Source organism: Atheta coriaria, unplaced genomic scaffold (genome assembly GCF_025399875.1).
Source record: "Atheta coriaria isolate IRGN ID8LTWV9N9 unplaced genomic scaffold, Caltech_Dcor_3.1 hic_scaffold_6_pilon, whole genome shotgun sequence".
Taxonomy (NCBI): Eukaryota; Metazoa; Arthropoda; class Insecta; order Coleoptera; family Staphylinidae; genus Dalotia; species Dalotia coriaria.
This window is the reverse complement of record NW_027045448.1, coordinates 5,502,547-5,528,061: the sequence shown is the minus strand read 5'-3', so window position 1 is coordinate 5,528,061 and position 25,515 is coordinate 5,502,547. Positions and strand designations below refer to the sequence as shown.

Sequence of the window (25,515 nt, the reverse complement as noted above, 5' to 3'; positions counted from 1 at the left end):
CGTTTTAATAATACCGGTTGTTGTTTTTTATACGGTCGTGGTCGGTTAGTTTTCTTTTACTCTTCCGTCATTTCCACTTTTCGGGCTGTTGCGGTCGGAGAAAATAATACTCATAACAACCCAAGAATGAACCAATTATAAGGCCCATATTAAAGGGAAAGTATGGGTATTATGCGTTTGTCACTGGCATTAGATCTAATACGAGCCGAATTAAGTAATAAGGGCCTTCTCGATGATATCATCATGTTACACCATGCGCAACTAATTAGTTATAATTTTCGTTTAATTATGAAAAACAATTGGTTAATTCTTTGCAAACATTAAACCAAAAATCATGAATTTATTTCTATGTAAATAAATTGATGTAAGTATGCAAATATATTTGGTGTGTACGATTTCATAACGCCGCATAATTTACAGATTAATGTTTCAAAATGTCTGATTAAAATAAAAATGATTAAATTATAGTAAGTTTAACTTCGAACACTATGTGTTAAATAAGAATAGAAACCGCGTGCGTAATTTATTGAAGGTTTCTGTTTCCTCATCCTTGCCTTATCGTCCTTGATACCGGCTATCCTCAAAGATAGCGCTTGATTTAAATTAGTTTTTTATTTTATTCAATTTCACTTTTAATAGCCTACACGGAAAAAAACGAAAAATGTGTGTCCAGTGTAATGGCGTAGTTTTAAACCGGAAATTTGAATACATCCGCTCATCATAATGCATTATCATAGGTGCATTCAACATTATGAAGCAATTAGACATTTGGTACGTAGGTTAGCTTTATACAAATTTGAAAAAAAGCCGGAATTTTTAATTTTAATACCTGTAACTTGCAGATAATAGTATTCTATATGAATGACGAAGCCGTGCGTTGCCAGCGGCTGAATGACGCTGAAGTTGTGTGTGCTGAATGCGGTAACCCAATTGCTTCAGGGATATTTAAAAGAAATTAAGTTCACGTATGAAAACGCGCGCGGCATTACGGACAGATAACTACATTGTAATGCGTGCGGCGATAGGCATGCTGTGCGCGACGTTTTACCTTGGCTTGCCGCATAATTGTGGAAGCGTTGTGCAACATTCGCCGGTGCACCGTCAATAATTTGCAATGTTCTCTTCTCAATGAGCGTGTAACTACGCGATTGTGAAATTTGCAATGATAGAGTATTCGAAAAATGCGACTGAACCCATAAGAGCGCAAGCGCGCGCGCGAATACACATTAAATATCGATTAATTACATAAATCGTACCATAAAATTTCACCAACTAAAAAAAGCGGCTTTTTAAAATATGTATGCAACTTATTCTACTTGAACTGTTACTTTGTAGGATGAATTAAACGCAGTAATTGATTTTGCCCGTGTGACCAACCCGTATGTGCAGTAAATAAATCAAATGATTTATTTTATATGAATTTCCGACAATTTCGATGGAAGTAATTAACGCCGGCAAAGTGTGTAATATTAATTCAGCGATATGTTAACAATCGCACCGCGTGCGATCCAGAGGCGGACGGCCCGACGGGCGGATATGTGCAGCCACATTGCTCGCGAATTCCGCGGCGCGTTTTGCATGCTGCGAATGTCTGAATGCGCTCGTTTAGCAGGTTCGACACGTTCGCCGCGACCGGCGTGCATCGGCCTATCGGTGTCCTAACGGTATTCGGTTGCACTCTACCTGGCCGAGCCGGTGCCGGTGCATTACATTCATTAAGAGGCCTGCTTCGCCGCCTGGAATAAAAGCACCGAGGATGCAATTAAGACGCATTCTTTGCATTTTCAGTGCCTGGGCTGCTGCAGTATGTCTTCCACGACGATTTTACATTGTTTTACTCAATGATATATTTATTGTTGGTTTAAGTAATGGTTTGGCTAAAAATATATTATTAAAAGTTTGTTAAACACGTTTATCTATTAGTAAACTCACCAGAGTAGTTAGTAATAACAGTGTAGAATGTTATAACATAAGTTGACGTTATTTCAAATTTGTGTAGGTTATGTAATTTTTTGACATTTTCACTACGTCACTACGCGCAGACGCAAATTGAGATATTTTAGCGCCATTTTGTTTGATTGTTCAATTTTGACAGTTCATTTTGTGCCCCCTTACTCGTCGTGAAGGTAAGATTTATTCTATTTAATACAGAAATTTAGAAGTAAAAAATTTGTTGAGTCATGGTTTCGGTTGAATATATTATGCGACACCCTCAGTGCCAACATAAAAAACTAAATGCGAACATGTAGAACCTAAGTAAGGTCCCAGGCGAAAAACAAACCGAAAACGAGCAAGCGCTGAATGAGAGATTTAAAACTTACGAAGAGAGCAATGAAAGAGAGATTCCGCGGAGACATATGGACGCCCAGACTACAGCAAGATCTTTGCGACTCGACGCATTACGTAAATCGATCTGCAAAAGCCAAGCTCTCTCGAAAATAATTAATATAATGTGCGCACAATTCGCATAAAACGCGTCGTCACACCGGACAAACAATGGCAATTCAAATTCCTTGTTAACTATTTCGTAAAACAATACCTAACGATACCGAATCGATGCTAAATGAGGCATGCGACACTCGTTTTTCATTTGTTTCGCACAGAAACACTAAACAAACGACCCTAGTCCACGCTGCGTGGCGAAATAAGATTGCATAAATAATCGATTGTAATCGAGAGTTCAAATTGAAAAATGTCGCAACAATTGTAGCATTCGTCCAAGTGCGCGCGGTATGAAATTCATTGAGCGCAATGAAAGTTGTAATCTACATTATACTACAAACGTTACAAACTACAAACACAGCCGACGATGCTGAAATAGTACTGTGAAGCATGCAGGAGTTGGGACGTTCGGAGCGCGAGTTGTTTGGTAATGCGCATGCGTACTCCTCGCGCCGTTGACTACGCGTCGAAAGTAAGACTACGGTAAATTGTAAATAAAAACGTGAAAATCTAATGATTCTTTGTGAATTAAATCGTATCATATGCGGAAAATTGAGAGCTATCGATTGATGTAACTGTCACTAGGTGTAACGCTTTAAAATATGCAATTTTAAGCAAAATTAAGGTGCCGGTACTCATACCATGAGTGATCGCCGCTCCGAACCGAGGACGCGACGCAACCGAGGATGGAGAAGCCGGCACCGGCAAACAGATTTTTGTCGAATCCACCGGCAGTCGCAGTTGCACCTTCTTCGCTGTTGGACGTCCATCGTCTGCAACGGGAGCCCTACATTTTCCCAACTACATCATTGAAATAAGCATGTATACAAAGTTGAATGTAGAGCCGAAGAAGTGTGGAAAAGTTATAATTAACGTGCTGCTGATATCGTCTGCGGTCTGTTTCGTCCTCGACACGCCGTGCGTTAGAAAAAAACTGAACTCGCCGCATTAATCAACGCGATCGGCGAGAATATCTGCACGAGAACTCTTTTAAATAAATTGTCGTGCTCGTCAACTTGTACCTCCAACGAAGAAGAAAGCAGCGGCCAGAGAGATATAGAAACAAACAAAACAGTGTACGGCGAATTTGGTTCCTTTTTTTCCACTTTTTTGTTTAATTTTTAAATACGTTCACCCGCCAAGAGATAAATCATAGTTTACAGTATAATCTAAAAGTGCTTTAATTGGACATACCTCGACATAATATTAGAGATATTATAGGTGAGTGAATACAAGTTTTTAAGTTATTGCACATTCTTGCGCGGGTAAAATATGTTGCGGAAGGTATCAGCTACGTGGCTTCAGATAGCGGCAAGTGTGTTGCCCATCTAAATGGTGTTGTATCAAGTTGAAGTCGAATAAACAAAATACTGATAATTTACCCGCGGAATTTCTACTTGTTATACTAGTGCCAAGCGTATTCTAGCAATGCACGAAATTCACAATAAAATTTCATATGAATTCTTTTCGATGCACCATACGGTGAACTTTAACCTTTCAATACTTTTACTTAGCAAGAATTTGATAAGCGTTACGCCTATTTTAAAACGACCAGTTTCTTGGAATGTTGGGATTTGAGGGCGCTTCTAAATACGGTTGTGTTAATAGACAAGCAAACAGGTGCCCTTCTTGTTTTGCACCTTCGGACGTGTTAATAGATTTTCAACGTTGCTCGGCGCTTGGCTTTAAATTACACACAACACGCCGGGGGTATTTTACTTATCCATTTACACGGTCGCCTTTGCTCTTCTGTTTGCAGCTCAAAACCTCCCGCTGAACGGCGGACGAAGCCAGGGAATTTTGTGATACTAGATATTAGTAACTATTAGAATTAAAAACACAAATATTGGTCAGAGTGGTAACGACACATTGTTATCGAGCCAAGTGAAGTAAAACTACTTAAGATACAAATTAAAGTAGCTAATATGGCGACCAGCATGTTGTTCGATCTGTACGAGGACATGTCTTCGGACTGTTTGCTCACTGAAGATATTTGGGATAAATTTCATTTCACCGGTGGCTGGGATATGACACAATTTGAATGGAATCGCGGCGAATATGATAGCACCAAATGTCCCGATACAGAAATTGTTCGCCAGCCTGAATCTGTCGAGACTAAGGGTGAGGAAAAGATTCGTAATCATGATTGTATGTGGGCTGGACATTGTGGTAGCAAGGAGCATTCAGTGGAAGATATTAAAAACTGCCTGGTTACACCTATTGCTATGATGAATTATCAACCAACACCACCGACAAGCCCTCCGGCTCCCCCGTTAATAACACCACCAGTTGTCCCCACGAAACAATCCCCCATTGCACCGGGTAGAAGTCTGCTGTTGAAGACACAACCACAACAGCAACAACAACAATATATGCAACAACAGTTTCAACAAGTGCAAACCTCAGTAGAACAACAGAATGCACTGCAGAATACTAAATTTTACGATTCGCCGCCCAATTCAGATGATGAGGAGAGCAAGTCCCAAGTTTTACAATATCTACAAGAATACATCTCCGAGTGTGATCTGGACGATGAAGATCTGGTGGACTATTTCAAATCATTCGAGGAAGAGGAAGATGATCAGTTGGAAGATCCTAAGCCTAAAATTGAGCCCAAACCGAAACCTAAATGTCCCACTGTTCAAGAACAGACCAGCCCAGCAACTCAAAAGGTCGCCAAGCACACATCGCCTTTCGTCAGCGACCACTGCTATCATAAAGATAAGAACGACAGCATGAATATGCCGGAGACACCATCAGATTCCGGTAAGTGTTAAGCACTTTTAAATCAGTAGTTCCCGATTGGACGGCCGGCTTGAACGAGCGCAAGCGGCTAAAATAACTTGTATCCGAGCGTGCAATGCGCGAAGTCCGCGGCGAACTCGGACGACCTGAGCGCAGCACCCACGACATATTAACCCAGATCGACGCGAACCGGCTCTCTCGGTTGCCGCTCCGCGTGGTCAATTAACTAATGCTGAAATTCTAATTCTAAAAGCGAAACTAGTAGCGTCGGAAGACACCAGACAACCTTCACGTCTCGAGGCCGGAAACCGAATATTTCACCGCGCCGCCCTTTTTATAAAATGCAAATCTCCAAACAAATTCACGCGCCGGTAGACCTTGAAGATGTGAATTTAGAAGTTTGCGCTTTTAAGAATTTGAAAATTTCGTGTTAGAGCGGAGGGTCTATTCCTTCCGAGAAAAGGAATTTTGACCTGTTTGACACCGCGCTGCTTTTGCTCTCTAGCTGTAGCGTTAGGTTCAAATTGAGGCGCTGATGTTGGTAATGTTTGCGTGTTGCATTGGTAAAGTGGGAGCGAAATTTTGCGCGGCGTCGCGTCGGGCGTTTCCCGCCAACATGCGCGCGCGCCTCTGTTGGTATGCAGGATTACTACGCCGATCCTTTTTACGCGACGCGGCGCCACGCCGATCAATTTTCATTCAATCCACCACCCAAAACGCACACATCGACGCCAACATCTACACATTTGCGAGCGAGGAATACGCGCGAACTCTAAACTCCGCGGTAGCTCGCAGTGTGTGGGAAATGATCCCAGACGGCGGAATGTTTCGCGCCAGACGTCATACTATACATACACGGCGTTCAACTTTTATATGCGAAACTGGCAGAGTGCGTTTTGTATGCTGTCGCGCCGGTCTCGGGTTTTATTCGCCGTACAGGAAACGTCGCGAATTCTCTCCATTCAAAAAATCTTGTTTTTTTTTCTCCTCCTCTCGCTGCAGCAGCCGCAGTCGCGGTCGCGGCCAACCGGCGTCTTTATGATTCCCGGGACTACCAAATGTTTTTTAAAAACATAATCCTTCTCAGAATTTCGGACGTATGGTGATTCACGCCAGAATAGTTTCGCGCGAAACTGCACATGATGCGCGTGAATGATGCGATAAATGCACTTTTCGCTCTCGTTGGCGCCAAACGCTTGCGATTTTTGCGAAACATTATTTTTAGCTGGATGTAGTCACACGCTTTAATATGGGAATGTGATTATGCCACAGCATGAATCATATCGGCATTACTAGTGCGAGTGTACTCGCATCACATACGCCCACGCGCTCAATGAGCTTGTAATTTCTTCCGGTTTGTAGCTGCCATGGGTTTTTGCGCGCGCTCAACCACGACTATTTTATTGAGCATTTTACCGCAATAAATTTTCGACGAAATTTAACACTAGCCTTGTTAGAGCATCATTAGTTGTGTTACTGAAATTTTGACCAATTTTGCCGATTTGTATGTAAATCATTCAAACAAAACCAGTTTAACCAGATGCTTGTAATAACGGTTTTGTAGTTCAAAAAAGAAATTGGGTGAGTACAACTATTGAACACAGGAAAACGAAATAATTAAAATTCAATCTCTTTTGGAAATCCAGGGTTGATTTCTTGATTTTCGTCGGCCGGTTGCACTTTTACGAGCTTATAAATATTAACGTCGATATTAGCCTCGACGTTGAAGCCTAAATAATGTGGTCCTAATTATGTAGATTTCCTCCCGACTTGAAAGTTTTTAATGAAGAAGATGTTTACGTATGCGTGACGACCTTCAGAGCGGCTAACCTTACGCAACACTTTGTGAATCTTACCACCCCGATTAGGGTAAAAAAATGTATCTAAAACTAAACACTTTGAAGAAATATGATGGGAATTAAGTAAAGTAGTCTCCCGTCACTCGGGGGTCTCCAGTAGCGAAACATCTGTTTTCGGGGTGAAGTGAAAACTTTCCAAATCGCTCTTTTAAGCACTGTTATAAAAGCGTCAAAGGAAAGTTACGTTTAAAATTCTTCGAAGTCCCCATTTATGCAGTATTTAAAAGCGCCGGCCCTACTATAAAATGGGACACACGGGGCACAACCTTGACAAATGATAAAAGTTTAGATACAAATGTGTCTTCCACAAAGGTCACAAGAGGCAGCGGAGATTTTTATTGCCGGTTTAGCACGTGCCCGCATCGCGCGCCGCTTTGCTTTCGTGTCTTGTTGCGTCTTGTGCAGTTTCACCTGCTCGTGGTGGATGTTGTTGATGATGATGATAGTTGCATAAGGAGACGAGAAAAAAGGCGTCATGGTGGTCAAGACAGGTGCAGTGCACAGCGTGCGCGTGCACTGTAACTACCTCACGTTGACGAACCTCTTCGGGAGAGAGGGGTGCCTAATTTATAACGCAACATCTCTTCGACCGCTTAACCGCGCACGCGGGCAGGTGCACATGTGATGCGCACCGTGCGGGTCATAATCTGAGGATGCACCTTAAAGGGACATGTCAAATTTAATTGTATCATGCAATGATTTCCATCGGCTTCGCCGCCGAAGACATTCTTATTCTTGTCTTTGCAACGGTAGATTGTATTTATGTTACCAACCAACCCATTTGTACGCGATGGTCATAGACCAGATTTTATGCCTGTGAATGTCGAAAAGATGTAAATCAATGCCGTTCTGATTTTTATGAGCAAAAGTCGAAATGTCGGACGAGAATTTTATTGAAGTTTCGACGGATTAACAAAAAACTGCTTTAGATGGCAATGTCTATTTTATGCTCGGTTTGGGCGTTGTGTGATTTACATATTTATGTAAATTATTATTTATATACCAGGTGACATGATGAATAACTGTATTAATTTAATAGTTAATGATTTTTTTAACATGAAAAAGTTTTGATTATTTTGGTCCCATTCGGTATTTCTTCTACGAAGAATTGTAGCTTTCTCAATTTGCTAATGCATCTATAAAAAAAATGTAAATTGTCAAAATTTGAACTACAATACATTTATAACATGCACAAACACGTACACTGATAAATGAATAGAAATAAAGGCCTTGGTGCTCGGTGCAACACAGAACATTCCATTGATTTGTTGATATCGAGATTTCTCAACCATGAAACTTTGTAGCCGCCGCGTTCTGTATAAATGCTGATCGTTTTAATAATATCCACGCCAGCGGAAAGCCATAGACTTCGCGGCGCATAGATAAACGAATTTCTAATATGCATTCGCGCGAATGGGAAAAGCGCTCGCTCTAGATTTATGTCCAATTTTTCATAAGCGGCGAACGGCGGCGGCGTGTGCTGTGTGTGCGGTGTTGTTACTCTGCTTCTCGTTCCATAAGTTGCGCGCGAGCGGAAAGTGCATGCAACGAAATGCATTTTTGTTCCAACATAGCGCTCGCGGCGCTCGTGTGTGCAGACGAAATATTTTCCTTGCTTAGTTATTGTCGAGGTAAAGAGATGATAATCATTTAATTATTACCAGAAGGACTTTCTATTATAATTATAATATTTTGTCCTTTCTAAATATACAGATTTATTATTTACACATTTTGCACAATATTAGTTTCCTTTCAAAAACTCCTCTTACAATTAATTAATTCAATGGAAAATATTTATTCTTTTTCGCCTTCAGCCTCTGTTCTACATGATGCACAACAGCAATCCTCAATAAACAAAAAAGCTGAGCTAATTAAAGTAATTAAACGAAATTAATTCCTTGTAACGGGGTTGACTGGCACCGCCGGCACGGGTTGAGTGTGGTTTTCGACCACGAAACACTCGCGAGTCGCGCAACAATGTTTGTAAAAAAATGCACGCTTGGGGAAGCTCGAAAATAATTTGATATATAAGCGCGGTAATAAAATTTGACTGGCGCTCTTGTCTTGTAAGTAAGTACATCGTTGAGTCTGTAATTTACTATTTATATTTACGTCGGATTAATTAAACCAACCACCGGTATTGCTACTAAATGCCATTATAATAATTATGCTACTGCAACAATTATTTAATATACAATATAAAAATACAGAGAGGGTCAAAGTAGAGTTTAAGAGTCGGCTGCGTGTGTTAATTCATATCTTGATTTTTCGAAATTAAATCTAATGCGGGTCTGGCACCAAGAAGACAATTTACAACGCGCGGCAGGAAGACGCGCCGAGGATATATAATAACAATGCGCGTGTAAATAAACTTCAATAAAATATATGTCTGTATGTTACCGGATGCGACGACTAGCAAACTAGCAAATATTATAATTACGTTATTAACTGAGCCGAAATGCTGGCCATTGGTCTTCTCTCTGTCCCGGTGTGTTCATTGAACACTTTGGTGTATGTGTGCGTGTGTAAAATATTTGTTGTACCTGTCGCGCGGTGTGCGTACACCGCGTATGAGCACATCGTAGTGGTTTTACTAATAAGTGAACACACACTGCTGGCGGGCCCCAAGGCGCTTTCGCTGCTTAGCCTTGGAAGCTCTGCCGGCTTATATAAATGCGTATGTTGTGTGTGTCTGCATACATGTGTGAATGTAGTATTTAAAGTTAGCGACGGTAAGAATTTTTACGGCGCGCGCACGATTTACACACTCGGATTCGCGCGCGCCGAAATGAAAAATTATTCATCACATCACCGATTACCATCTAATTAACATTCGGTCGTCGTTATATTTATTCGCATATTTTAACAATTAAAAGTAAGGTCGAGAGGTTATTAATTTATTTATATATCTATATAGTTGCGGTGCCCTTATGTTGGCTTAAGCTTTACATCTGGTTTCGAATGTTAAATATTTGATGTAATAATTAATACGCGTGCTGAAACTATATCTCTTGATTTTTTTTTTTTGAAATTTAAAGTATGTAGATGATTTGTTAATTCTTAGTGCTCAGCTAGGATTTGTTGAAATTCTTATACTAATTAAATTGGAGTCGTGTTAAGTGCCATGTGCTAATCTCGGTTTATGTAACGCTGATATCAACATTAGCCTCCGAAATGGTTTTGACATAATTACATTGTCGCACTTATATTTATCACTTTTTTTCGGGTGTCGCACGCATCGAGGAGCTTCCAATTATCTCTGACCTAAGCGACGCCATTCTAAAACGCATCACGTGTAATAATCCACTTGAAAATCAGTGTAAATCTGTTGATTGTTATCATATTACTTAATTTGTTGTAATTGATTGTAGCGCGCGTTGTATAATCTTGATTTTTTTCATGTCCGCAACCTTGGATGAACGTATGTAATACGTGTGTATGAAAATGATTCGGTAATGTGGTGGGAAGTGACACTATCGCTACTTATGTAAGTCGAGTCGGCGGTGTGCCTCGTTGATAAGACACTGGTGTAATATGTTTATGGGAAAATATGGACAGAGTTGAATTTGGTGCGCCACGTCGTGTTTCCCGCCAATTCTGTCGCATTGACGTACACTACGAACGCTTCGCTCGGAGCTCTCTGATAAAGCGCAAAAACCTTGACGCGCTCGATTTGATAACATTTTGTTACCGTTTTTAATCGTTCCAATACGTTGTAAATCTTCGTATTTTTTTATCACTTGCGCACGTATTGCGATTAATTTTAGCTAAACATCAAATTAGGATGTTCTACACATATTTAAATATATTTTCAATACGTCCGCAGGGCTAAAAATAAAATGTGTGTTTAAAATATAAAAATTGATTGCAACTTCCTAGATTCGATGCCTAACCTGATGGCGTGACACGTGTAAAACTCTTTTATGCGCTTAAAATGTTCTATCTTATCGGTGAACGTGTGTTCCGCGATGTAGCAATAACAATGCATTCGGAGGCGGCAGTATAACGCGCATTAAATGAAAATAATAATATTAGCGCGCGGACCTCGCGCGCGGACCTCGCGCGCGGTGGGCTATACTTAGATACTCGTAGTATTATTGTATTACTGGTTCCGCGGTGCATTTTACGATCGAGTGTGAGTAGTGTGCGGAGTCGTGTGTTGGTAGTAAAACGGCAGCGCGTGTGCGATATTTAAAAAAAACGGTGCAAATAAGCGCGGCGCCTGCACAAATGCGCGCGAAATGCTGATTCAGCGTGCGAGAGTCAAGCTGCGTTTGGCGAGCTGTAGCTGCGAATAATGTGCTGTTGGGATTTACCCGGCGCTAAACATTTATTTCTGGATTTACCACACTCGCTTTTCATTATTCGCGGTGCGCAAACTAACGTATAATTAATCAGTAACGAGAAATGTTATAGAATAAAAGATTATATAATCTGGTAGATTCTGATAAATTGCAATATTTGTCTTTAAATTGACTTAGGAAGGAAACCTGAAAATTATAAAGCACCGGATATAAATTACGTTTCTAATTCTTCGTTTTAATTTGTCACGCAATCTGTTTTTGGACTAGACGCCGCCATCACCTGACTGCACAGGTAATTGATAAAACTAGGCTGCCGACCACGTACTTATTCTATAATAAACGATTGCGAATCTGCCAGACAGACCACATTTGGTCGCCGAAATGATTTGCAGATCACGTACGTTACACCCGACGCACCAACGCACAATGTGCGTGACCTCGTCGATTAGAGGCGTGTGGCGCGGAATTTGATGGGCCAGACATTTGCTGAATTAATTATGACACATTCGCGTTGATTATATTAAAAAGGCGGATGACTAAATTTCAATTTGTGCGCTATGTGTTGCTTGGACTTTGTAAGAAGGCAAGAAGGGTACTCGGGACACTAATAGGTAATAAATTTCAGACAATTTTCATTAATTAATTCCATTTTATTTGCTTGCTTGGAATTAATTAACTAATTAAGCATCCGAGCGTATTATTCCAATGTTTTAAAATTATATTTAAATTCAAATTAAATTTACGATTTTTTTGCTCAATTTTGTTGTTTTATACATACAAATACAGCGCTGATATTTGCATAAAATGTATATGAATGTAGTGGTGAAGGCCGCGAAGAAAATATTTGTTTTTTCTATATATAACTATGCACGTAGGTAAGTGCCTAAATGTCATACACATGTTATCCCATTAATGCGGTTTTATTAATGCACATTCTCCTTTTCCCGCGTGTTTGGTGTGTAACACGCGCGCAGATCTATCGTTACGTAAATTCATTCATTTCACATACGTCCGAGACATGCACGTCACACGATTGATACACATTCCTTAACACGAGCGACACTTGTTCGTTCGTTGCGCTCACATATGTGCTGCTTCGTCTTCCCCTTCGTGTTTTTGGGCGAAAACACGTGAGGGTCGGGTGATTTTTTCTACGATTCCCACGTTTCTAGTGTGTTGCAAACGTCTTTTTAAACTTGGAATCTATGCGTAGTTTTCTCACGTGTTTCCGGATTATCGTGTACTATTTTTTGTTCAATTTCTACGCTTACTTTGACCTAGATAGATCTTCATGAACACTAGAAAATAAACGTAGTGAAAATTTTCCCGCTGCCAAAAACAATTTTAGCCGGTGCTCTCGAGCTATTCGCGAATTTGCGAATCAAGTATATATTGTTTAACGACGCACACATGCATGTAGCACAACGTTTTTATGTTTTCACGGCAGGTTTACATTGCAATTTGGGTTAATAACTCCAGACGATTTCGGCTATATTTGGCGGCGCAGTTGCATTCTCCGCGACGACCCAATTTGTGAAATTACTTGCCGATTTTAAGGAACTCTAGAGAGGAGAGTGGTTGGTAGTCGGTATAAAGGTGAAGTAATTAAAAAATTAAATTGGCGTTGCTCGGTCATTGTGCGCGTCGGGCGCGTCTTGCCTTTTATATGCATATACGTGCAGGCTCGCTCCTCATTAAAAAACGAAAGTGCAGGAGACCATAAACCGCGCATCGTATTAATACGTAAATTGTATTAATGCGTCTTAATGAATGCGACGCCATGCATGGCGTATGAATAAGCACCACACACACACTCACACACTAGAGCGAATTTTAAAAATAACTTAATATAACTAATTAAGTTTGTGTCATGCAAAAAATAATGCTGCATAATTTTATTACGAGTAAATAACCTTTGAGACTAAAGTCAAATAAGTTGTAATTGCGTAAGTGTATACTCACTTACTATCGCTGATAAGGCAGCACAGCGTAGATCGGATGTTGAATTTCTTACACTCAATGAATGATTTCACTTTATTACGATTGCATAACGCACGAGTATGTGTGTGCGCGTATTCTATTCAAGTACGCATCGGAATCGCAAGTTTTTTTATGATTTTATTGATTCTTATGTCACTTTTAAAACTTTACAACCAGACACTAATTTCGACGTTTGAAATTAAATTAAAGGTGTTTCACACTGCGCGTAACCTTCGATATTCGAGGAAATGTGCGCGATAAAAATCATTGCCATCATTTATTTGACTAGTTACGGTGCAAGAGTCAAGTTTAAACGAGCGTGTCGGAATTTGAAATTTTCACATGGACTATTAATAGCGTGGCTTTTTTTATAACTCGCTGAATGATATTTGTAGGCGTATAAAACGTCTCCGTGTGTATTTTGGCGACATGTCGTTTTGAATAATTACGCCTGTTCTAGTTTTCACCTATGTGGTGTGTGTGGTTGTCACGCCAAGAAATCGAATGATGTGTCTGAAGTTCGTTGTCCTGGGCTTAAATATAACTCGGGTGGCTTTGGGTATGACGAGCGCTGTAATTTTCGGCGGCAAAGGAAAAGTTTTGCGTTTGCACGAAAATAAAATTAAAGGAAACACCTGGCGGTCGGTGGTGTGCAGGAACGGGAAAAAGAACACAAGATTCCGCCACTGCCTCAAGCAAATACGGATTGGGGTCTCTTGTGTAGCCATAACAATGCGTCATTATTGTTCGGACGTATGCAATGTTGTATTGTACTTGTAAAAGTGCAAAATTTTAAATTTCATTTTTTTCTATCTGCTGACCTGATGACCGATGATCTTTGCATTCATTTGATTTGATTATTCTCGTTTTTAATGACTACACGGATGTAAGCGAAAGAATTCGATGCAAATGCCAATTAGAAGAGAAAAAAACCGAAAGAGAAAAGAGTAAATCAACCGGTTTCATTCGAACGATATCAATCGCCGGTGCTAAGCACAAGAAATTTCATAGGCGTTGGTCTCTACAATACATATTCAAATATGAAACACCCAAATGTCATATCGAGGCGGAAAAAAGTGGAGCGATATTATAAATTTACAGTTAAGTTTTTGTGTGAGGCGAGCGCGCGTTAAGTTGATTGCTTTTCGGCTCCGAAAAAAAAAGTTTGGTAGGAACAAAGCCGGCGTCGTTTGTGTCGTGTCGTCGTCATGCTCCGAATTCGTTAGAACTTAGGTGATAAGAGTCGACCTGCGTCGATTCGGTTGCTAGGACGTTTTTTTTTTGTTCATTTGAGGGGGACCCAATAAATGTGCGCGCAGATAAGACGCGGTTCGGTGTTCCTTTCGATAGAGGATATTGTGGATAGGCAGATAGACGCAAGTGGCGTATAATAGAGTTCGGCTGTTTTAAATAGGCCCAAGGTCGAGCCGCGAACCGACAGTTTTTTTTTTCGGCCATGTGAACACATAGGCCTGCTTCTCTTCCATAAGAGCGTATCATGCGCATATTTCGCGCGCGCGGCCTTCCTTCAATGGGCCATTCAACTTGGCGAGTGTGCGAGACCTGTTCGCGGTGCGTATTCAAAACTGCCGCACTCCAATCGGTTGAGCATTAGGTTTGAACCGCGAAGGTCAACCCGTCGTAGCTACATCGACGCGCACCTTTGACTATCCAACTATGAATGGGACTAGGACCTGACACCCTCACTAGTGGAATGATTAGCGAGTGTGTGTTATAACGAATCAGCTCATTTTCGATCAACAGTTTTTTCAAAACTTGAATGTTTTAACATCTGCCCGTTAATAATAATAATAATATTAACGTAATTTGATACCCAATTTGATGCACAATTGATTCCTGCAATAATTGTTATTGTAGCTGTTTGTGTTTCGAAAATATCTTCAAATGTTTGTACACAATACTCTTGCGTGCGGTCGTCGTACAAGTCGAGGGGATCCTGTGTACTACAGGATTCAACAAGTTTCAACATGTCTGGGTTTTTGAACGATGCGCGCGCGCGCGATCCGATGCGTTTGTCGTGTTTTGTAGCTTCAGCTTACAGCCTGAAAACATGCAATGCAAGCAGCAAGTTGTTGGCTTGCATATTCACGCACAGGTCAAGTCTGCGAGCTTTTTGCGGTTGGGTGTCTTTTTGGTCGGAACAGCTGTGCGACGGGCGCATGAACTTTTCCCCTTCAATTAGCATTTGCATGAATCGGTACTAATTACGCTACAAGCACAGGCACTTTCTTCCAGGTATGTACTTATACACTACGTGCGGATGCGTCCACTCGCCCGACATACCTTTGATTACCGGTGTGTTTGCAAATAAACAGCGTGTCGCTTTTTACACTCATGCGGATGCGTGCGCCGCGCGAATTATAATCGACTGATTGTGCATTTATAATCGGCGGAAGCGTAATCCAAAACGTGTGTGTTTCGCATCATATTGAATTCACATTTTTTCAAAATGAATAACCACAAACACACATACACACACACCTATAACACATTGCGTTGTAAGACATTCTAAAGTATCAATTGTACATAATTAAATTAAAGTCTAGCACAGACCTACGCTGCGCACCGCGTGAAAAAAGACCTCATAGGAAGAATATTTTAAGTCTACAGCGATTTATTAAAACTTGTCATGAGTATTCAACTCGACAAATTGTTTTTTATGCGCTTTTTGTTGCTGCTGTGATGGATACACTCTCTTTTTTTTATTGTGGCCATATTTGTGGCAGCCGCCAAAGAATGTAGGATGAGTACATATTTGGAACTGAATACAAATTTATGACGTGTCGATAGAGCACACAAACTGATGGAATTTTCAACTGTTTATTAAATATTGGTGTTTTCGAGCAATTTTCGCCAACGCAGCGCAAACACATTGACCTCAAGCGCATAATGTTTGTTTATAATGTCCAAAGTTTCGACTTGCTGCGCAAAAATTATTATTATAACGTATTGCACTCAGATTTTCGTATTTTTAGAATCTAATAATAAAAAAATCTAAACACATCAAATTTTAATTAAAGTAAATATTAGGAAGGTTCTTGTACGCCAATGAACTTAAACTCAGTGCCTATCAAACAATTTTCTTTTAATTTTCGGTTTATTTGCTTTAATTTGGAACATTTGTATTTTCATGGCTACGTTTTACGCACGAGTGTGACGAAACAGGTGGCATCGTAATTTGGCTCATGCTTGCCACATGTGAGATTTTCTTGTAATCTCACATGCGTCTGTTTTTTTATTCCATCTACCTGCACTAATAACATGTCATTAGTAGAATAGGCGTGGAGGTTGCGGGGGAGGATTGAATCAACTATATCCTAACGAGTGTGTTTCAGTGTACTAAATTGAAAGATTTCACTCTCCAACTTTCCATGCGATATCATTGGTTTGATAAAAGCTTCCGTTACTCAATACTTGACGGGCGCCGCTTCTTGGTCGCAGCTTATCTACGCTTATCTAAGATCAACAAAAGTTGCTATCGTTTTGTGGATTTAAATTCCGGTGTATCGTTTTATACTGAGATATATCTTGAAGGCTGCGATAAACTTTTATTTTATTATTTAACTAAACAGGAAGTTGTAAAAAACGTTTCTGGTTAATAACGTAATATTGGTGAAAATTTTACACAATTGTGATAATAAATTATCTATAAGTATGTAATAAATTGGTCGTAATGAATTCGTGCGGTGGCGATGGATCGGTGATGTTTGTGCTTCCTGTTTTGTTGTTCTCTGTGGGGAAGTTGCGGTCAGCGTAAAAAAAAACACACAGCGAGTGTGTTCGATGATAAAAAATTGTTTTCGGGTGCAATTAGGCGGATCGTACCCAAAAGTACCAAATGTGCAGCAGGTGTCAGGCATACAAATTAAATATCGATTTGTGTTTTGTGGTTTTGCACTGATTTTATTTAGTTACCTTGCGAAACAAAACTATTATCAACTGGATGTTGCTTTATATCATTAACAAGATGCCGTGGGATTTGTAATATTGTTGTAGCTACGATATATGACGATGAAACAGTAGAAGACGTTTAGTAAGCAAAAAAGTTGCGACTTTGCTATGCCTAGTTATACACGGTGTCAATTGCAAGCGATAGTGCACATTGCGTGATTAAGATTTTTCTATCTTTTTTGTTTTGTAAACGTTTATAAGCATTCAAGACGGCGCGCCGCCCGATTAAAATAACAATCGTCGGCGGCTGCAGACGTTGTTGAATGCCATTATGCGGGGATTCTAATTACTAAATCGTGTTCCGCGTAACAAGCGCAAAACAACAATATGTGCGCGTCCGTCGACCGAAAGTGTTTTGGCGCGCCCGAATTCGTGCGCGGCAATTTTATTAAACAATTTCGGGCTCGTCTAGACGCGCGATGCCGATGCCGCTCGCGCGTTTGTTGAATGTTGTGCATGATGACACGATTGGGATCGCGGTAGCATCATAACAACAAAAACAATGCGACCGCGCATTATAACAAAAAATGTAAACAACCATTCCGCTGCTGTATGTGTTGCTAGTTGCAATTCGGTGAACAGCCCGCGGTTATAGTTATAAATCTGCCGCCTTTTTTTGTTACTGATGCGCGTTTTAAGACAGGGTCACCGTGTGTCCTACTGTGTCAGACCAAAGACGCGCATCTCGAACTGAAGCTGGTTAATTAAAGACAATCCCACACGACGACGCGCTCGTGTGTCGTCTACAACAATAACATTTCGGAGCATTTCCCAACCAATACGAATGTGTCAAGCTTAGTGGCGTGTGAGGATTGGATCCTCGATAATATATGTGCATTTTTATATAGAAATTCTATTTTCTAACATCAAGGAAACATCGAAATTTATTGAATTACAACTGTTGAGAGTCGGCAGTGCTGCGTATATAAAATGCCTACTTTAGTTGTTGAGCTGACGAGAACTTAAAAATAGTTAGCGTCGAATTTAAGCGCTAACCTTCGCGATGATGAAATATTTTAGGATAATATTTAAATTTTTGACGCTTTCATGCATGTTTAATTAATTCGCTGAAGTCGTCTCGACATCGGCCCAAAATTATGAAACTTTCAACAAAAATTGAAAGTGATTGTGGACGAAGTAGGTCAATAGAATCCGATACTATCTAGGGTCGCGTTTCGTTATCGATGAGAAGCTTAAAATTGAAATCGATTGGTATTACAACTTGAAGTGTCTTACGGTTGAAGTTTTCTAGTTGTTGTTTGTACGCGATTTGTGGTGGAATATTGTGGGAAAAGTAAGTGGATTAAATAAAAGTCGTGTTTGGAAGTTTTGTCACGTTGGCGCGATGCGTTTTCTAGTCGGGGGCTACAATATGTTTAAACAGGTATATATCTACATATATAGGGCGAGCAAGTTGACATTTTATTGTATTATTTGGTTGTTCCGATGTCGCTCTGTGCATTTCATAAGATTCAAAAGCAATAGAAATGGTAATTTGTGGAAAATGGAAAGAGGTAGAATTATTCTGGGGCTGGCGCGTCCGATGAATACAAAAGATCAGGAAAACAAGAACGCGATGTGGAAAAATAATAAGTTTTACCGGCGAAATAGCAAAGCGGGTGCGCACAGCTGCGCCAACTGCAGATAATACAATAAATATTCGTCCTACGGCAAGTATCCGCATTCCATCCATCAACGTTGGGCAAATAAGGGCACAATTCGTGTTATACATTTGTCATCTTTTCTATGGCGAAATCTCCGAGCTGCACTATTCTTCTGCAGTTCATAGAAGCGCATTCGGTGTTACCGCATGCGCAAGTTGAGATGAATGCGTTTTATCGTTTTATGCCTTTTTAAAGGGCTTCTACTGCACTGCGACAGCCGCCTCTTCAAAATATAGCTTGTTCCGTACCCATGAATGAATTCTTGCCTATTCAGCACTTTGTGTGGCATTCAGAGATATTGTCATTGGGGCGTTGCAGAAATTTCAAAAATTTCCGATGAAGAAAACCGTTTTCCGGCATTTCGACGGTAATTATCACTAAATCTATAGCTGTCATAAGATGGTTTCGTCGTGCGCGCGTATGTGTGAACATGTCGTAATACGTAATAAGTGCGTCGTGCTGCGTGCCAGGCCTGTTAGCAAGGCGGAAATCAAGCGTGTATCACTCGCCGGCAATGATTTTAAAATCGTTTGGCGTCGCGGCGATAGAAACTCCCGCCAACTTCCTCCTCGCCTCACCTCTCGCTAGACGCGCGTTCCGATTAAAGTGCGTAGACGTTTTTTTTTTTGCCGCGAATGTCGCGTTGTATCTCAAATCTACAACACCGTCACACACTACACTACTATAAAGTTCACTACACTGATACTCGCGCTTTTTTATAATATGTCAAGGCCGGCCGTGCGGCACCAAAGTACTACACATGTTTCGCATATCAACTGGCTTCCTACTACGTTCCGAATGTTTGACATTCCCTGCCCCCGCACGCACCTTAAACAAACCAATTTAGTATCGGACGTTTTTTTTCCAATCTAATTGATTGATTAGTACCAGAATAGAAATTTAATTCGATTAGGAGATGGTTTGGTACACTGGGTATAGAATTAAATTCGTTGGTAAAGGAAAGTTGGGAGTCAGGAGAGGATAATGGCACTTGGTGTAGGCTAGACGCTCGATGACGGAGGTCAATTCCCCACTGCGGCGGCGGCTGGCGGTGGCGTCGGCGGCGTCGTCGCGCCTCGTATATTTAGCTACGCGTGTCTCACCGCCGCACACACCCACATATTTGGCATTGCAGCGTGAAGTAGTAGTCGTAGTGGCCAGCCTGAAAGCGAACGTAGTTAAGTTTTAATGTTAACACCTAGGCTTTTCTAATATTTGAAAAATCTGAATATAAAAATAGTTCCGAACATAAACGAAGAATCTAACAATCGACCCGTGTTTAATTATTAAGGCCAGACATATTTAAAATACCGGAGCAAAAATCTATAAATACGGTTGGACGTAGATTTAGATGAGTTGGAAGTTGCGCGGCCGTTTTCGCTTCCACATTCCTTTGCGGTCGATCTTAACGCGCACATGACACTCACACACTCGCACGCGAAAGCAATTGGTCACAATGCTAAACATGTGACCGATAGCATCGTGTTCACCTTATATTACCACACATTGTTTTGCTCCAATGGGTTTAATGCGGCGCTATTACGAAATATTCACTTCATTCACAACTGTAACTCCTTGTAACATCCGGCTGCCCACGCGCCCCCACGTCCTCTCCCTTAGCGGCATGTGAACGATTCATTAATAAAGTTTGGTAACATTATGAGCGCGCACACACACCTTTCTGCTTCGAATTGCTTTGAATGAATGAATAAAATGCAGAAGTTGTTCAATTACTTCCTAAAACGGACAATTGACTAATAGTGTCTCATCGCAATTTGAGCGTAATTATTTTGTTCATGCGTTCGTCTTCTTTCTGCACGTGGTGTAACGGTTTTCGCCGCAGAAAGAAATCTTTCGGACGCGCAGCGCGAGCCTGCTTCACTCAGCAACAAGAATGTGAAAGGTCGCTCCGTGCGCGGATCCAGTTTTAGAGAACAACATTCTCTCATTCTAAAGAAGCACGCATGCTGGAGAAAGAGTGTGTACGCGCGACGTGTGCGAGCATCAATTTTCCAATTACGTGGCTTTTTCTCATAATTGACATTTTTTTCTCATTTGTATTTGACGTATGTTTTCACATCATACACCTTCTCTTCGTAGCGTTTAAGTATACATCGGGCATAAATTTTGTGTGTCTACCTGGCGTTGTGATATTTTAGGTAGATGGGTAGTTATTTATTTGGTAAGATATTACCTGCAGACTATTTATGAATTGTGCAGGAGTTTGCTTCCATTGAATTTTCGTCCATTCATGCGAACGAGCACACCTCCACTTGTCGGCAAATGGTTTGTCCAATCTTCTATGAAGTTCTGAGTATATCTGCCGGTACAACAAAAAAAAGAGAAAACTTTGGCGCTTCGAGGAATTATAATTTTATATTGCAACTTAGTTTGCGGTTTTGACAAGTATTTTTTGTGTTATACCGGTTCTAGATTTATTTTCAATTTTTTTTTTGGAGCAGAACTGTACTCTATGTAAATATTTGATTGTCTAAACTTCCTGCTTCAGTCTTTTATCATTCGTTTCGAAGGGCACGCGTTATCTGCTGGCGTTACGTCAAAAAGAGTATTTTATCAAGGTGCACGTGTACTCGATGCGAGATTCTCACGTTTCGAATCAAATGTGTTCTACTTTATCTCTTCGGTGTGACAAAGTGTGCATTCTGCTGAAAGTGGTATTACTCAATTTTCAAGTTTCAAGTTCGTGCGAGATGAGACTCGTAGCTTCGTGTATAGTTTTTTTTTGTATTCAATAGATAGGCGTTGTGCAGTTTTAACGAACGGGGCGGTCACAGTTCTCGGAAGAACACCGTCTTGCGAGAGCAGGTAGAAGATTCGGTTTCGCAAATGCTCGCCTTCACAGAAACTCGCCGCGCTAGTTTTACGAATAGTGTCATTTACTTTTACAAATATTTATTTATCTCTCAGCGAAACTAATCGGACACTAATTTTTTTCATATTTTTATTTTTACAGAAGAAGAAATCGATGTTGTATCAACCGATGACAAGCACCTCAATCCTCAGCGAGGAGTTAGCGCCCTGCCAACGAATCCGACCACCAGAGACCGCCAGCAGATTCAGAAGACGATGGCTTCCGCAATTACGAAAAACGGCATTCGAACATTGGTGCCACGCAAAACCGGCCCCGGCAGCATAGAGCATTCCCCCTCGAAGCGGCGGCCGGACGCCCGCGGAATCAAACGCAACCGCCATCGAATGCCCACGTCGCCCTACAAGAAACAGCGCTCATACCACGCTCACCAGCAACAACTCAGCAGCGACAGCGAGCAGGAACCGTCCGAGAAGCGCATCGAGCACAATAACATGGAGCGCCAACGGCGGGTGGACCTCCGGAACGCGTTCGAGGAACTGCGCGTCCTGGTGCCCGAGGTGAACAAGCGTGAGCGTGCGCCTAAAGTGGTCATTCTGCGCGAGGCGGCCGTCTACTGCCACAAGCTGACGGACGTCTCGGACGCAATGCACCGGCAGGTCGATGAGATGCGGCGTGTGCAGAAGCGCTTGCGAACACGACTGTCGCAGCTGCGCCTCAGTCTGGCGCCCAAGCATCGATAAGCAATGCGCGGTAAGGACACAATGTGAAACACACTCACACACACATACTGAATTTCGCTTGGTTGCGTATAAATTCACTTTTCATTACTAAAGAGGTCAAACTTAAAACAGGAAAAAGCTAACAATAACGGAAAAGTTGAAAGAAAAAAAAACACACGCAAAATTCATTACAAAAAACAATATAACTGTGATTTAATTAAAAGTTTCAACGTATTTTTGTTTTGTTTGTTTAGTTTTATTTTCGAATTAGGAATGAATACATTTTTAGTTTTCTAAACACGTATCCAATTGAATTTGATCATTTTGGCACAACAAGGAAGAAAAGCTCAATTTAGTTTTACACAATTTGTGTTTTTTTCGTATTGTATATTGTATATATTATTGTAACGAAGTCGAAATACGTTTGAGTTGGTTTTTTGCTTCTAATTTTCGAAACTACACTTTTATTTGATTGATCTAGAATACGATTGATATGAAATTTAGGCTAAGGTTTAGAAACTATTTGTATAAGGGGCGCCAACGAGCGATGATTGCTGGCGGAAGAGAATCGGCTCAACAACTGTCATTTGTAAATAAAATACCACTTAAGTTTTTTTATTTGTTCGAAAAAAATCGGAACCAATTTTTCGTTGGTACTTTTTTTGTTAATTTGTTATTGTTCGTATTTTTTGTTTACGCGATTCTATAATTAGACATAGTTAAAATGTTTAGACCCAGATACTTTTAAGGGCAACGCAGAGAAAATGCAAGATGAAACACGAAATGTCTCGATTCTGTTTAATTCGCGCACTAACCGTATTTACGCATACGATGAACGCAAAACAATAATAAAATCACCATATGACCCATATAAACTGAAACAATATGTATAGTAACGAATGCAGCTGATATATTATGATATTCATACTGTAGGGATATATTTTACTAATTAACATTTATTAAGGAAATATCATAATATCATACATTAGTAATATGGTACCTACCCATCATGTGATATAGTTTTAATGAGAACGATTAATCTAAGACAAGAGAGTAACACGGTTTCGATGGAGGAAACAATCCACACACACAAAAAATGAATAATGAACCGCAAAATTTATATGACTTAACATTTCTTAACATTTATCTAAATAAACAAGGAGTTTTTTTTTATGTTAGGTAGGGAAAAACGGGAAGTGACTGCAAATTGGGTGTAAAGATAGTCACATTGCTAGCTTAGTATTTTAGTATATTACAGCGTCTTTCTTAAATTCAATTCAATTTTCATGTTTACGTTTTTACATTTTTTTATTTTTCCTCTTTACGCGTTTGGAAATAATATGCGATATTGTTGAGACATCGGTTATAATGTCAATTGTTTGCGCTCGTTTTAGAGGTTTGTGAGGGCGGTATGTGTTCTGTTTTTGTTTTCTTATTATTGTTTCGCTGTACGCGGACTCAAGACAACACTTTATACTTTATTCTCGACTCATCGCACCACGCAATTGTTTCTATGAAAACTAGTACATCTACTGAAAAATTACGATGAGATGGAAATTGAAACGGTCTTCCTAAATATGCATTGAAATATTTGCAATATTGCAACAGAAATAGTTTATATTTATTCTGAAATTATACCGACGACAAAAATATATATTAAAGTATGATGTAAGCGCATACACATTGCTAGAAAGCTTATGGAATATATTTAACGTATAATGAAGAATAAATTTACGAATAGCTCTTATACAATACTTACAATTAGTTAGATCAAGAGAATTGTTGTGTTCATTAGTACTATATTTTACAGTATTTTATACGATATTTTGATACGACGAGAAACAAGAAAAACTACGAAATAAATAAAGCAAATACACACAAAGTTAACAAACAAAGTTAAAATTATATTTATATACAAAGATAAAAACAAAAACGACAAAAAAATAAGGAAAATCAAAAAATACAAATATATGGAAAGATAATCTCTAGTTTTTTACACACACTGAGAATTACAAAGCAACAAACAAAAAAAGAGAAGCGAATTAGAAAAGTCTGCTGGTGCATTATTTTCTCACCTTTGCAACACAAATTACTTCACGTTTGAACTTATTTGGCATCGGTAATTTTTTTATATATGAATTATTTTAGATATGGATGATGATGATATGTACCTGTGATCCTCGCGTTAACCAAATATGTTTAGAAATATTTAATTGATGCTAATGTTAATTGATTGTATAGTTATACAAAACTACAATAAACAATAACCTGAAGTACGCTATTAAAAAGGTGGAAAGTAACGCATTGGGCAGTACAAGGCAAAAATTAAAAACTCACTCTATTTTAAAAGGCACATAATAGGCGTAGTCGACGCAGCCAACATCTAAAGGCAAAATCAAGAACAACCAACAAAAACAATGAAATGAAATGAAAAATGAGAGCAGAGCAATTCTCACACTTGATCGACTAAATGCATATAAAATATCTATGTGTACATGAATACGGTTTTCTTAAACATGTGTTAATTAATGTAAGTTAAAATAACAATTTTCATCCTTATTCGATGATGGTTATAGTTTTTTTTTTATACCACAAACAAAAAAAGAAGGTGTCTATGATGATAGAAATTATTTGGTAAGAAAAGGAAAACCAGTGAATTTTTTGCAAACAAAATTGTATATATCTGTTTTTTATGTTATTATTTGTACTTATTTCTTCTTTTTTTTATTATTTCCTCTGCAAAATTACATTGTTATTGGAACGAGAGTTTATATGAATACATACCACTTTATCGATGGAAAACGAAATTCTTTTCTTTTTTCTCTTAAGTAGAGTTTTCTTTTTTGTTTTGTCTAACTATTATTGTAATATCTATATTTCTAATAATTAAAATATGCATAGACTATATAATAACACACATCTATTGTATGCTGTTTAAAAATTGGTTTTAGTTCCTAAGAGTTTACAAAATAAATTGTTGATTGCTTCACTTGAAAA

General features: G+C 39.7%; 1 protein-coding gene and 1 long non-coding RNA gene across 2 annotated transcripts; one reads left to right on the top strand and one right to left on the bottom strand.

Moving 5' to 3' along the window:
• Window positions 1-1,384: 1,384 nt before the first annotated feature.
• LOC135793179 (uncharacterized) lies at window positions 1,385-2,034 on the bottom strand. Its single transcript, XR_010548552.1, has 2 exons — window positions 1,933-2,034; window positions 1,385-1,877 (listed from the first exon to the last, which is right to left on the bottom strand). It is a non-coding gene; the product is annotated as an uncharacterized lncRNA (long non-coding RNA).
• On the top strand, window positions 1,993-25,515 carry LOC135793178 (bHLH transcription factor Myc). The gene is made up of 3 exons (XM_065304005.1): window positions 1,993-3,663; window positions 4,202-5,208; window positions 21,941-25,515. The coding sequence occupies exons 2-3, from the start codon at window positions 4,368-4,370 to the stop codon at window positions 22,537-22,539; spliced, it is 1,440 nt and encodes a 479-aa protein (XP_065160077.1). The 5' UTR covers window positions 1,993-3,663; window positions 4,202-4,367; the 3' UTR covers window positions 22,540-25,515.

Bases quoted from the DNA above. Each gene is read 5' to 3' on its own strand.
- LOC135793178 (XM_065304005.1), top strand. From the start codon at position 4,368: ATGGCGACCAGCATGTTGTTCGATCTGTACGAGGACATGTCTTCGGAC. The intron at 5,209-21,940 runs GTAAGTGTTAAG...TTATTTTTACAG, and splicing joins GGAGACACCATCAGATTCCG to AAGAAGAAATCGATGTTGTA.